Source organism: Elephas maximus, chromosome 17, assembly GCF_024166365.1.
Source record: "Elephas maximus indicus isolate mEleMax1 chromosome 17, mEleMax1 primary haplotype, whole genome shotgun sequence".
Classification (NCBI taxonomy): domain Eukaryota; kingdom Metazoa; phylum Chordata; class Mammalia; order Proboscidea; family Elephantidae; genus Elephas; species Elephas maximus.
The window spans coordinates 46,737,478-46,751,903 of NC_064835.1; the positions used below are offsets into that span (position 1 = coordinate 46,737,478).

Here is a 14,426-nt window from a genome sequence, read left to right on the forward strand (position 1 = left end):
GACTGTGCTTTGTAGGTGACTTTTCATTTGTCCCTAGCTGCTCTTAAAATTCTCTTTATCTTTGGTTTTGCCAAGTTTGATTATGTCTTGGTGACTTTCTTTTGGGATCTACCTTGTGTGGGGTTCAATGAGCATCTTAGATAGACATCTCATCTTTCACTATACCAGGAAGTTTTCTGCCAGCAAATCTTCAACAACTCTCTGTATTTTCTGTTATCCTCCCCTGTTTTGGTAAGCAAATTTTTAGGGTTTCTTCATTTTTTTTTTACATTCCTTTAACTGATTTTTCCTCAAGTATGTTGGTGTCAAGTGCTTTATCTTCAATTTCACTAATTCTCACTTCCATCTCCTCAATTCTACTCCTATGACTTTCTATTGAGTTGTCTAATTCTGAAATTTTATTGTTAATCTTCTTGATTTCAGTTTGCTGTCTCTGTAGGAATTCTTGCAGCCTAGTAAATTCCTTATTATGCTCTTCTCTAATCTTCTCAAGTTCTTCTAATGCTTTGCCTGTGTGCTGCTTGGCTTGTTCTGCATTTTGCCTGATCTCCTTCCTGATCTCTTGAAGAGTTCCGTATATTAATCTTTTGTATTCTACCTCTGGTAGTTCCAGGAATATATCTTATTCAGGAAGATTCCTTGATTCTTTGTTTGGGAGCTTGTTGAAGCAGTCATGGTCTACTTCTTTATGTGAGTTGATATCAATTGCTGTCTTCAAGCTATCTATAAGTTATTGTATTAATTTATTTTATGTTTGCTTACTGTGTCCTATCTTCTTGTTTTGTTTTCATATGCTTGAGTGAGCTAGTTTGATTATTGGTGCCTTTGAGGCTCTAACTTCCTGTCACCAGAGGTGTTACTAGGTATATGAGCCCAGGACTCCATTTACTTTTCATGTATGGATTCAGCTCAGGTGTCCAGGTAGTCAGTAACCAAGTGTGTGGTGTAGGCTCTCACCTACAATCTTAGATGAGCAAGGGTGATTGGTGTAGGCACAGGTATCTGGCCGCAGTAAAGGGTCATGCGCTGATCAAGGCAGGCAGATGACAACCACTCCTGAGTGTCTGTGAGGAAAGCATCTCCCTGTTCCCTAGAGCGCCTAGGTGGATGGGTTTTGCAGCCAGACTATGGGCACCCAATGCTGCTGGCTGTAAGGACTGGGAGGCTCCATTTATCCTTGGACCCCTGTCATAGGTGGCTAGGTGGCATAGATGGAACCACCAGTCCTCAGGCCCCTGATGTGAGTAGGTGAGGAGCCTGCTTAATAGGCAGAGTGGTATCAAATGTCAGGAACCTGCCTCTCCACCATACAGCTGAAACAGTTGAAATTAGACTTCACGTGTATACCCTGTTGTACTGTGCTAATGAGGCCCTACACTGTTGAAATGGGCCCACACAGGTCTATGCAGGGGTGAAAGGCATTAAAAGCCCGTGGACCCCCTATGCCTGTGCCTAGGCAAAGGAGCTGTTTCTGCCTTGAGTTCCCAGCTTAGGGGAGCCAGCAGACTATTTTTTCCCTGTTTCTTAATTTGTTCCTTCTCCAAGGCCAGCAAAATGGCTCAGGATGTGTGACACAGGTCCTACTTCCAGCCCAGGGAAAGTGTCTATCACTGAAGCTGACTCAGGACGAGTGCAGACCAGTAAGGAGTCAAGTAAATGGGGGAGAGTTTTCTCTCAAAAGCATGTTTTTTGCTCCAGGTGGTAGATTAGACACAAGTACTTATCTTTTGCCAATTGTGTGCCACTTTTCACTGATTCTGGAGGTGTGAGTGGACTCTCTGCTGCTTGGTCTCTCCTGATGTGAAAAATGCCTCCTGAATGCCACTGCTTACCTCACCATGCTCACGCCAGTGGATCCGGCCTCCGGGGTGCCAGTTCCAGGCAGATCAGGTCTGGCAACTCCTCACTGCTTCTGAATCATCTCTCCCTGCCCCGCCGCTCAGTCCAATTCCTCAACTTTGCGTTTGATATGCGGGCTCCTAGATTGTCATATATAATCAATTCGCTTGTTTTCTCAGGTCTTTGTTTTAATAGGGACCACAGGAAGCATCTGACTGCTCTGCCATCTTAGCCCTGCCTCCTGTGTGTGATATTAATATTGTTTGATAATTTCCTCATTCTGTTGGATCACTTTTCTTTGAAATAGGCATAAATATGGATCTCTTCCAGTCAGTTGGAAGAAGCAGGCAGCTGTCTTCCAAATTTCTTGGCATAGATGAGTGAGCACCTCCAGCACTGCATCTGTTGAAACATCTCAATTGGTATTCCATCAGTTCCTAGAACCTTGTTTTTTGCCAATGTCTTCAGTGCAGCTTGGACTTCTTCCTTCAGTACCATCATTCTTGATCATATGCTACCTCCTGAAATGATTGAATGCCCACCAATTCTTTTTGGTACAGGGACTCTGTGTATTCCTCCCATCTTCTTTTGATGCTTCCTATGTTGTTCATTATTTTGTCCATAGAATCCTTCGATGTTGCAACTCGAGGCTTGAATTTTTTCTTCAGTTGTTTCAGCTTGAAAAATGCCAAATGTGTTCTTCCCTTTTGGTTTTCTAACTTCAGGTCTTTGCACATGTCATTATAATACTTTACTTTGTCTTCTCAACCCACCCTTTGAAATCTTCTGTTCGGCTCTTTTATTTCATCATTTCTTCCATTCGTTTTAGCTATGCAATGTTCAAGAACAAGTTTCAGACTCTCTTCTGATATCCATTTTGGTCTTTCTTTCTTTCCTATCTTTTTAACGACCTTTTGCTTTCTTCATGTATGATGTCCTTGATCTCATTTCACAACTCGTCTGGTCTTCGGTCATTCGTGTTCAATGCATCAAATCTCTAAATTCAGGTGAGATATACTCAAGATCATAATTTGGCTCTCATAGTCTTGTTCTAATTTTCTTCAGGTTCAACTTGAACTTGCCTATGAGAAATTTATGGTCTGTTCCACAGTTGGCCCCTGGCCTTGTTCTGACTGATGATGTTGAGCTTTTCGATCATCTCTTTCCACAGATGTAGTCAATTTGATTCCTGTGTATTCTGTCTGGTCAGGTACATATGTATAGTCGCCATTTTTGTTGTTGAAAAAAGGTATTTGCAATGAAGAAGTCAGTGGTCTTGCAAAATTCTATCATGCGATCTGGCGTCATTTCTATACCAAGGCCATAGTTTCCTACTACCAATCCTTCTTTGTTTCCAACTTTCGAATTCCAATTGTCAGTAATTATCAATGCATCTTGACCGAATATTCAATCAATTTCAGACTGCAGAATTTGGTAAAAATCTTCAATTTCTTCATTTTTGGCCTTAGGGGTTGGCATGTAAATTTGAATAATGGTCATATTAGTTGATCTTCTTTGTGTGCATATGGAAATTATCTTATCACTGACAGCATTGTACTTCAGGATAAACCTTGAAGTATTCCTTTTGATGATGAATGCAACACTTTTCCTCTTCAATTTGTCCTTCCCAGCAGAGACCATAAGATTTTCTGATGCAAAATGGCCAAAACCAGCCCATATCAAGCTCATTAATGACTAGTATATAGATGTTTGTGTTCCACTTCATTTTTGACAATTCCCAGCTTTCCTAGATTCATACTTCATACATTTCACATTCCTATTATTAATAGATGTTTCTTCTCATGTTGAGCCATGCCACATGAGCAAATGAGGTCCCAAAAGCTTCAAGCCATCCACATCCTTAAGGTCAACTCTACTTTGAGGAGGCAGCTCTTCCCCAGTCATATTTTGAGTGACTTCTGAGCTGAGAAGGCTCATCTTCCAGCACTATATCAGACAATGTTCCACTGCTATTCATAAAGTTTTCATTGGCTAATTTTTTTCAAAAGTAGGTCACTAGGTCCTTCTTCCTAGTCTTAGTCTGGAAGCTCAGCTGAAACCTGTCCACCATGGGTGACCCTGCTCTTATTTGAATACTGGTGGCATAGCTTCCAGTATCACAGCAACGTGCAGGCCACCATGGTATGACAAACTGGCAGATATTTTGGGGCTAAAAACCTAGAACAACAAAGGAAAGAGAATGTAAAATACTGATTACATGTTGGAATGGTAATAATTTTTGATATTTTGGGTTAAATAAAATTACTTTTATTAAAATTAATCTCACATTTCTTTTTACCTTTTTTAAGTGGCTACTGGAACATTTAAAATTATGTATGTGGCTCCTGTTTCTATTGGGCAGTACTGTTCTTGACCACATCCCTGCTGCCCTGTGTGCCAATGCCCTTCCTATTGAATTCTGTTGTCATATTTTTTACTCCTATGTATATTTTGCCCTGCAGAACATATTATTTTGTTTTATACAACTGACTGCTATTGTTGCTGTGTGCCATCAAGTCCATTTTGACTCATAGCAATCCCATGTGACAGAGTCATAGCTATAATCTTTATGGAAGCAGATCACCAGGTCTTTTTCCTACAGAGCTGCTGGGTGGGTTCAAACCACCAATTTTTCAGTTAACAGCTCACCACTCAATCATTTGCAGCACCAGGGCTCCTTATACAACTGATCGATATTTATATTTATTCCTATACTTCACTTCCTTTCTTACCACAACTCTGTATTAGCCATCCACTGCTGTGAAAAAATTGCTCCAAAATTCAGTTACTTAAAACTATAAACATTTATGCTCTCATACTGTTTATGTGAGTCAGGAATTTGGGAATGGCTTAGCTGATTGGTTCTGGCTCAAGATTTCTCATGAGGTTGCTATCAAGATGTCCTCCAGAGCTGCTGTCATCTGAAGGGTGAACTGGAAGATTTCAAGGTGACCCACTTGTATGTTGGCAAGTTAAAGTTGGCCATTGGCAAGGGACCTCAGATTGTCACCATGTGAACCTGTCCATAGGGTTGCTTGAATGTTCTCATAACATGGCATTTCCCTTCCCTTAAATTATCCAAGGGAAAGTAGGCAGAAATCACAAAGTATTTAATGACCTAGCCACAGAAGTCACACACTATTATTTCCTCAATATTGTATTGGTTATATAGGATACCAAAATCAAACCTGTTGCCATCGAGTCGCTTCATAGCGATCCTATAGGACAGAGTAGAACTGCCCCATAGGGTTTCCAAGGAATAGCTGGTGGATTCAAACTGCCAGCCTTTTGGTTAGCAGCCATAGCTCTTAACCACTGCACCTCCAGGTTCCATAATAAAATAAGGATGAGCACAACTTTCCTGGTTTGAAACTCAGGTTGGGATACCCCTGAACCTGAACCTGCTTCAACATGTAGTTTTCTCTTTGTCACCAGGGAGACATTGAGAAAATTTACCTCCACTGGCTTGAGGCTGATAGAACTGTAGCCAGCCAGGCCTTCAGTTCCCTGAGATGGAGCTTCATCCTCTCCCACCTCAGAGCTGATCCAACATAACACAATGAGGTTTCAACACTGACTTTTATTCATCAGTCTGCATAATGCATTCATTGTCCACAATGGACGGGGGTTTCCTTTCCAGGGAAGACTTTTCCGTCTCTCTCTGAACTCTGTCTCCACCCCACTACCCATGTTAAACACCACACTTTCATACCTTTGATGTTTACTTGCTAAGGCCAACTTGGGCACGTTTGATTCTAGGCTATATCAGAGTGTTTTGCTGCCCTGTGACACACCCAGTTACTAAAAAAGTAAAGGCACTGAACCTGTGTCAAAAACATCATTTGATTACTGGGTTAGTGGAGAGTGAAGGCTGATGCAATCCTAAAATCGGCTGCATCAGCTGCTAGGTGACAGGAAGTGAGCAAATCAAACATGAGAAGAAAGTCACAAGAAGCAACTGTCATGGTACCAGTGAAGTCTGTGAGAGCTGGAACCACATCGCAGAGCCACAGATATGTGGTCTGATTCCCTTTCTCCAGTGTCAGCAAGTGCTCAATATCTGCTGATTGAACGGAGGGAAAAAGTTGATTATAAAACCTTCAAGTCCTCCTGATCCTGGGGTCAGCCATATCCTGAGAAAGAAAACCAGCCCATGACAGCTGGGAGCTGGCCTGGCTCTATCAATTAGGCCTCGAAGTTCTCCATGTTGAAGGTAATTTCACAGAACATCTGCATCAGACAAGGCCACTCTGCGATCATGATGGATCAAGGCAAAAATAAGACCACTCATAAATCAAGTCTGATCATAGATACACAGGAACATTGTCCAAGCCACAAAAAGGACCAAGTATTACACTATCCTGGCTACTGCCTGCTGCTCTTTACCAAGGGAGCTATAGGCTCATTCCATTCTTCTTCCTTCTAGGTGAGAATTATTAAGATACCAAATCATAGAATGAGCCTGCTTCCTGACAGCATCCAATCCACAGCAATGCCCCACTTCCTTGAACCCTCCCCAAAGCACCAAATAAGTCCAAATTCTCTAAGACTTAACACCCTCTGATGGAAACACCCCAAAGCTTCCCATGGTAAAATTTTCCTCATGGTCTTTGGCTAAGAGGAATTAACAATTCTTAGCCATCGACACCCCTTCCCAGGCTAGCGATGGCTATGGTTGCCGCTGTACCTGTATCATAGGGAGAAGAGAAACAAGCACAGGAGAGAGGGAGGAGAAAATTCAACAGTTGTCAAGGTTCATTACAGTGACAGATAAAGGTGATTTCTACACACATCCTTGGTGCAAGGTCAATCTTCCCAGGACCTACTCTAGGTCATGTGCAATGCTCTACTCCTTTCTCCCACTAAAGAAAGCTCACTGGAATACAGAAACTGATTGACCTTGAACCTATAAAAAAAATATGAACCTATACATACACATAAAGTAAACCACTCAAACTTCTGTAATAAACTTAATAATTACTTGTAGGTCGAGTTACAACTAATCAGCACAACAATTAAGGAACACCAACTATTAAGAGCCCAGCTCTATAACCAGCTTCAAGCAGGAGCAAGGTCTGGAAACAGAGAAGCCTGGCCTGCTTTTCCAGTGTGTGACCTGAGCAGGTTACTCAAACTGAGACTGCTTCTCACAGTGCATAAGAAAACTAATGCCATAAAGTTATTGCAAAATGTCACGAATTGAATTGTGCCCCCCCCCCCAAAATGTGTCAACTTGGCTAGGTCATGATTCCCTTATATGATTGTATGATTGTCTACCGTTTTATCCTCTGACATCATTTCCCTGTGTTGTAAATTCCATCAGTATGATGGAATAAAATGGATTAGTGGCAGTTATACTGATGAGGTCTATAAGATTAAATAGTGTCTTAAGCCAATCTCTTTTGAGATATAAAAGAGAGAAGTGAGCAGAGAGACATGGGAACCTCATACCACCAAGAAAGCAGTGCTGGGAGCAGAGCGCATCCTTTGGACCTGATGTTCCTTCTGGGGAGCTCCCAGACCAAGGACCTTCCTCCAGAGCTGACAGAGAGATAAAGCCTTCCCCTGGAGCTGGTGCCCTGAATTCGGGCTTCTAGCCTACTGGACTACGAGAAAATAAACTTCTGTTTGTTAAAGCCATTCACTTGTGGTATTTGTTATAGCAGCACTAGATGACTAAGACACAACAGAGGAAAGCCCCAGAACAACGCCAAGCATGCAGTAAGTGTTCAAGAAGTGATAGTGTCCTCCTTTCTCATCCTCACCACCTTCATATAAAGGTTGGAAACAAAACAGCACTTTAAAGCAAAGCCCCCCTCCTCAAGTTAGTTACCCACTTGAAAAGATTCGCCTCTACCCACTGTTATTTTCCTATAAAAAGTCACAACGTAGCACCCCTGGCACTTCTTATGGCCTACCTAAGAGTACCCTCCCAGAGACTGCAAAAGTAGGGGTTCCAGGCTGGCTTGGGCACTAACCGGCTTTGAGACTGTGACCAAGTAACTTGTCCTATTCAGGCTGTTTCCCCACCATAAGCTGGTACATTTAAAGTGCTTTCATAGAGTCAAAGCCAGAGAGATGACTTGTAGGCAGCTGGCACCAGTCACCTGATGACCACTGTCCCCATCTCATCACTCCCCCTTCCCCCTACATTCATTCACAGTCTTGCAACATTCGCGCACCTTGCCCCTCCGTGATGCCATTTCTCTGTCAGCGTGCCTGCCTCGCTCACCAGGCTGGAAGCATCTGGAGACAGGAGGTAGCTTATCATCTGTGTCCCATTCTCTCCCTCCCCTAATACCCAGCAGGGATCGGCACATGACGGGAGCTCAGAAAAATTTGATGAAGAGGATCAAAACTTTGAGAAGCTCTAGCTGAAACCAAAATGGAACCAATTTTATTCACATCCAAGTGATTCTCTCCTCCGTTGCCTTCCAGAAGCGTGGCAGTCGATCTCGGTTATAACCCTTTCCCAAACACCAAACTTGCAGTTTGCCTGTGTCCCTCAGCTTTATCCCATGTACCTGCAAACTATTTTCCATTCAACTTATTTCCAAGCAAGACCACATTTAATAACAACTTTACTTAAGAATCTAATCATAATTGGCCCCCAGGGCAAACTTCTGCATGTGTGCCTAAAAAAGAGGTGTTTTGTTTTCTACAAGTTATGAGAAGAAAAACCTCACGTAAACACTGAGAAGCTGCAGTTCCCCCGGTGCGAACGCCTGTGAAACCCGCTGAAAATTTACATGTAGACCATGCAGGTGTGTTTCAGAAGCTCCGTTTGTTGTTTACCTTTATCCCTAAATTTAATACACATCGAATTAAATCCACTTCAACCATAGCATTAAAAACACATGCCACGAGAGCTTTAAAGGGCATTTAAAAAACTAATTGTACCAAGTTTTGTTAGCTAACATCTAGTGGCCATTTTGTGCACAAAGCCTCTTGAATGCTCTGTGCTGATTAACTTTTATTCTGCAACATGATTTGGCGGGACTTGAGATGCCAAAATCCTGGCAGCTATAATCCAAGCTTCAGAACCGAGAGCAAGAGAGAAATGACCATTCAAGTAACATGCCAAGTTAGCATGGGGAGAAGGGGGCTCCCACCATAGACACCTTTAACCACAGGACAGAGTCCTTCGAGTCCTGACTCCAGTTATTACTGAGCTGATCATGGCCTTTCTTTTCCCTGTCTACAAGGCTGTTTTCTGGGCACTTCATCGCTTACTGGAGCCCTGGTGGCACAGTGGTTAAGAGCTTAGCTACTAACCAAAAGATTGACAGTTGAAATCTACCAGCTACTCCTTGGAAATTCTACGGGGTAGTTCTACTTTGTCCTATAGGGTCACTATGAGTCGGAGTCAACTCCACAGCAATCAGTTTGGTTTTTTTGGCCACTGCTTATTAGGCAAATTGCCTGAAGGTATACAGAGATGTAAAAATTCAGGTTACCCATTTTATTGCTTATCAGTTTCCAGGACGAGAGATGGCCTGACTAATACTAACCTGGGGATACTCTGTGACCTTGTTCAACTGTTATCCTCCATTACCAAATTAATACCTTGAAAAAAAGGTCTCTAGAAAAAAAATACTTCCTTAGGAAATCAAGCTCTCCCAAAGATAAAGAAAAAAAATTAACTATTCTGGCTCAAGATTTCTTGAGCGAATTCCATCCCTTATAAAAGGTCCTGGAAACCCTGCTGGCGTAGTGGTTAAGTGCCATGGCTGCTCACCAAAAGCTCGGCAGTTCGAATCTGCCAGGCGTTCCTTGGAAACTCTACAGGGCAGTTCTACTTTGTCCTATAGGGTCACTATGACTTGGAATCAACTCGACGGCAGTGGGTTTTTTTGGTTATAAAAGGTCATACACAAAGTAGGTGAGCAAAATTATCTGCATTTTACTGCAAAACTACAGCAAATCTTATAATGAAGACAGAGTCAAAATGGCACCACCATACTGTTTTATTTCAACCTTCAAACAATACAAAGAGGTGATAATGTCTGATGCCAAACCACGCAAATAATAAGGAACAGAAAAAATATACACAACAAAAGAAAATTATTTTTTAAAAAGTACTTCACATTTCACAGAAGTGCTCTGGTGGTGTTGGCAGTTAGCTCTGGTGACTGCTTCCAGCAGCAGGGGCCTGACGAAGCCCCACCTGACCTTGGCAGACGCACAGCCACCTTTCCCTGCAGTTTACACTCCATGTCACCACACACCGCACTGCAGACTTCTGTAAACCTGATCTTAAGGTATAAATGAGTATTACACAGAATCACAACAAAAACCGAACACAACAGAGCAGCAGAACAGTAAACAAACTCCGAGTTTCCAGTAAGGCATCAGGAAATCACTGGTGGTTGGGCCCTTCATCTGTCCAGCTTAGAGCAAAGATTTTTAATTCTCACCAAACCCAATTCAGAAGCTTAACCAGCAGTCCCCCTTTCTCTTTTTTTGGTAAATGTTTCATACAAAACATGAAATCAAGTGCTACTTTATTAAAAAAAAAAAAAACCAGTGTTTTTAATAGTAAAAATATATATGTTTATATTTCTCTTTTTAAAAAGACATTAATAACAATACTTCAGAAGACTGGGTTTGGGCCCCACCCCCCGCCAGTGGTCCACCTGGCATAGTACATTAAGGCAAAGGCTCCTGGGGAGGCAGGTCCACCTCAGCGGTGCGTGGGGATGCAAGGTGAACACAGTCTGCTCCTGCAGGATCAGCGGAAAGGCTTCTCCCTCATGCTCACCGAGCCATCCTGCATACCGAAGTAGACCCTCTCGGCCATGTTGATGAACAAGCCTGTGTCCACCACGCCTGCAGGACAAAGGACAGAAAGAAGCCGTTAAGTTTCAGCTCCCCAGGATCCCAGGATCAACGGAAGCAACTACTACAAGTGGCAGTGGACAAATGACAAATCTAAAGTCTTCCCCCCAACATCGCAATGAAGAGAGATTCTGATTCTCTACTACTTCTGGCAACCTTCTTCTTCCCCTCCATTTTGGTTTGGTTTTCTTTCTGTACCCAAACATGCCACAGGCCTCAGGGCCTTTTCTGATGCTGTTCCTTTTCCCTGGACTGGTCATTTCAAACACTGAAGAGCCTGGCTCTTTCTCCACCTTTCAGCTATCAGATGACAAGCCATCTTCTCTGAGAGACCCGTCAAAACTAAGTGGTCCCCGGACCCTGCCAGTTGTTTTCAATCATATAACCAGCCTTGGAAGATTTCTTCCGAATGGGTGAAGATATCTGTAATACATATACTAGACAAAGGACTCAGAACAAAATACATAAATTCTTCCTCAGGTCAGTAAGAAAAAAGACAGACAACCCAATAGAAAAATGGCAAAAGGCTTGAACAGGTATTTTACAGAAGAGGCCATCCAAAATAGCCAATAAACATTTTATAGGTGCTCAAATTCATCAGTGGATAGGGAATGCAAATTAAAACAAGGTAACATCACAAACCCACCAGAATGAGTGTGATGAAATACGGCTAGGATGCAGAGACATACCCATACACAGGTGGGAGTATAACCACTTTAGACAACGTTTGTTCATATCTTCTAAAAGTAAATATATTCATATCTAATGGCCCAGCAGTTCTACTCCTAGGCATATATGCGACCGTTGGGCATACATATGGTCGTAAACAGACAACTACATGTACAATAACACTCACAGTAGCGTTTTTCCTGTAGCGAAAAACTGAAGACACCCAGATGATCATCAAGAGTAGAATGGAGATACGTATTTTTCACACACATGCGTATGATGGAATACTAGTCACCAATGAGAATTAACTGTTACTACACACAACCTCTACTGAAAACATTTACATACTCATGCATACACTACAATGAAATAACTCCGCTCAGCTCTCAGAGGGAAGTCTGAGGGTGTATGGCGGACAAGTACTCAGTGTGCAGGGAAACCGGTACCTACACAAGTTGCTGCTGGTTAAAGGGTAAACTGGTGCGATCTATGGAGGGCAATTTAGCACCGCCCAGCAAAATTACAGATACACTTATCCTCTGATCCAGCAACTCCCTTTTAGGATAGGACTGGAGATGCAGGGATCTGGTTAAACTATGTTACAGCCGTAAAATGGAATACTATGCAGTTATTTAAAAAGAAAAAAAAATGAGTACACTCATAACACGATTACATATTGCACATCACCATGTAATAACTTCCAAAATGGGCAAAAGCAAGAAGCAGACACATATACAGAATGCTGCCACTTGTGTAAAAACGGGGGAAGGGTGGAGGCTGGGGAGCTTTGATTTGTGTGTTTATGAACGTCACCTGAAGGAGAACACAATTTTGGTAACACTGCCTCCATAGCCAAAGGCTGGGCAGTGGGGTGAAGCTTCACTCTTTTGCAGTTTTGAACTACATAAATTCAAAAGGATAAATAAAATCAAAACTTCTAAAGTAGGTAGGTAGATAGGTAGGGAAGCGGGTAGGCAGGAAAGGGCAGTGATTTCTCTACTGGGGACGAAAAGGCAGGGAACAAAGCCTCTGAAACATATAAAGGTCCCTGCACCAAGCTGTGCCAACATGACCGGAGCCTCCCAGAGGTGAGCAAAGGGGCCGCCCAAGACCCAGCTTTTTCAAAAACTCTAACCAAGGTGGCACCTTCCACCTGATCCAAGAGAAGTCAAACCAGCTTCAGAAAAGGCTTTAAAGAAACAGCAGATGAATGGGCAGCAGTCTGAGGTCTGATCTTGCAGCACCCTCCCCTCAGGTTCCTGAGATGCAGGAGTGACTGACCTCCCTGCCCTCACCCTCCACCGCCACCAAACACGGCGGAAAGGGCAGAGGATGCCAAATGTGAACATGAGGAAGGAACCCCAGTAGCTCTGGCCCTTCTATAAAGAGCTGCTCTGTATTCTGGGTGTGACCAGTGAGACAGCCAAGCGAGTGGGCAGCCACGCAGTTCAGCTGTATCTCTGTGCATCCTCCCAGGTGCCAGTGGATACACTGGGAACAGGGCAGAGAGGCAGGGGTAGGGAAACTCGCCCTGCTTCTCCTCCCTTGGTCTTGGTCCAGCCACGAGTCTCATGGACCAAATCAGGAAAAGAACGAGAAAAGAGAGAACCAACCACTCTGATGATCCTAATGGACCATTATTTAATAGGCAGCCTTTCTTTTTTCATTCTCCTCACTTTATGTTTCTAATAAAAACCTGAACTTCTCTAAGATGTAACTTCTACTTACTTAAGTGGAGAGTTAAGTATGGGCAAAATTACTCACCAAAGACATCTCAGCGTCTTAGTAAGCAAATGAAGGTCTGGGAAGGAGGAACAGCGCCACCTAGTGGGCACTACAAGAAACCCATTTACAGGGGAACAGCAGGGACACTGGTGAGCCTTAGGGGCAAATGCTCCAATTTAACAACAGTGACCTCTGTATCTTCCTTCTCTTCCTCCTGCTTTCTTGGTTCTTTAGTTCTTCCATTAAGAAGATAAACACTAAGTGAGAGAAGGATAATTGAACTAATCTTTTTTTACTTAACACACCGTCAATAGAAGACTGGTAAAATAGCAGACCGAAGCATGGTTGGAAGAATTAGCTCTTTACATACATTCACACAAATTTAATCCCCAACTAGCATGGGTAACTTTAAAAAACTTAGAAGCTAGTATATATTTAATCAATAGTGAAGACGGTATCCTTTCTTCCTAGAGATTTATTCATTCAACAAACATTTCCTCAGGTGCTGGGCACTATTTTAACTCATTTAACTCTTCCCAGCAACCCTACCAGGTTAGCCCTTTTTACAGAGAAGTAAACTGAGGCACAGAGTTAGCAACCCTGCAGTTCACGACCTGCTCAAAGGTCACAGAGCTAGAGCGTGGCTGGGTAAGACCCTTTCCCAGGCAGTCTGCTCCAGAATATACTCTTAGCCATTGCACTCTGCTAAGCTAACCTTGTCTGCCTCAGTGGTGACACAGTGGTTAAGAGCTCGGCTGCTAACCAAAAGGTCGGCAGTTCAAATCCACCAGCCACTCCTTGGAAACTCTATGGGGCAGTTCTCCTCTGTCCTATAGTGTCGCTATGAGTCGGAATCGACTTGACAGCAACGGGTTTGGTTTTTTGGATTTTGCCTCACTAGCCAGTTATGCCCCAAGAATTTTTCATCACGTGGAATATTCCCAGTTAGACAGTCTCTCAATACCATAAGAGAGTGCTACCTCCTTTCAAATCTGTCTCCTTTCAGTCCCCTCAAACAAGCTCCCGATACCTCCTCCTAATTGTCTCTGCACCACCCATCCAGCCTTCACCTCAGCTCCTACGCCCTATTCCATCATCCTCTGGCACAAGATGTATTAGAGGCTCTCTAGGCTCAGAAAATTCAAGTCACACAATCCCTCCTGGGCCTGGCACTCGAGGAAGTGAGAATTAAAAATCAGGGTCTGGAAGCAGACAGCATAGGACACCCACTTGGGTGACGGCACTCATGAGCTGTGGACCTTGGGCAAACTGCTTAACCTTCCTCAGCCTGTTTCCTCTTCTATCTTATAAAAGTGGAATCAAATGAGACATTTTTAACACTCAGCACAGAGCCT

At 43.1% G+C, this 14,426-nt stretch overlaps 1 protein-coding gene across 1 annotated transcript in view; it reads right to left on the minus strand.

The window, feature by feature from the left end:
* Positions 1 to 9,795: 9,795 nt before the first annotated feature.
* RPIA (ribose 5-phosphate isomerase A) overlaps positions 9,796 to 14,426 on the minus strand; it is a 33,995-nt gene continuing 29,364 nt past the window's right edge. The window contains exon 9 of the mRNA XM_049856818.1: positions 9,796 to 10,668. Coding sequence (XP_049712775.1) covers positions 10,571 to 10,668 — 98 coding nt within the window. The 3' untranslated portion in view covers positions 9,796 to 10,570. The remainder of the gene's footprint in view (positions 10,669 to 14,426) is intronic.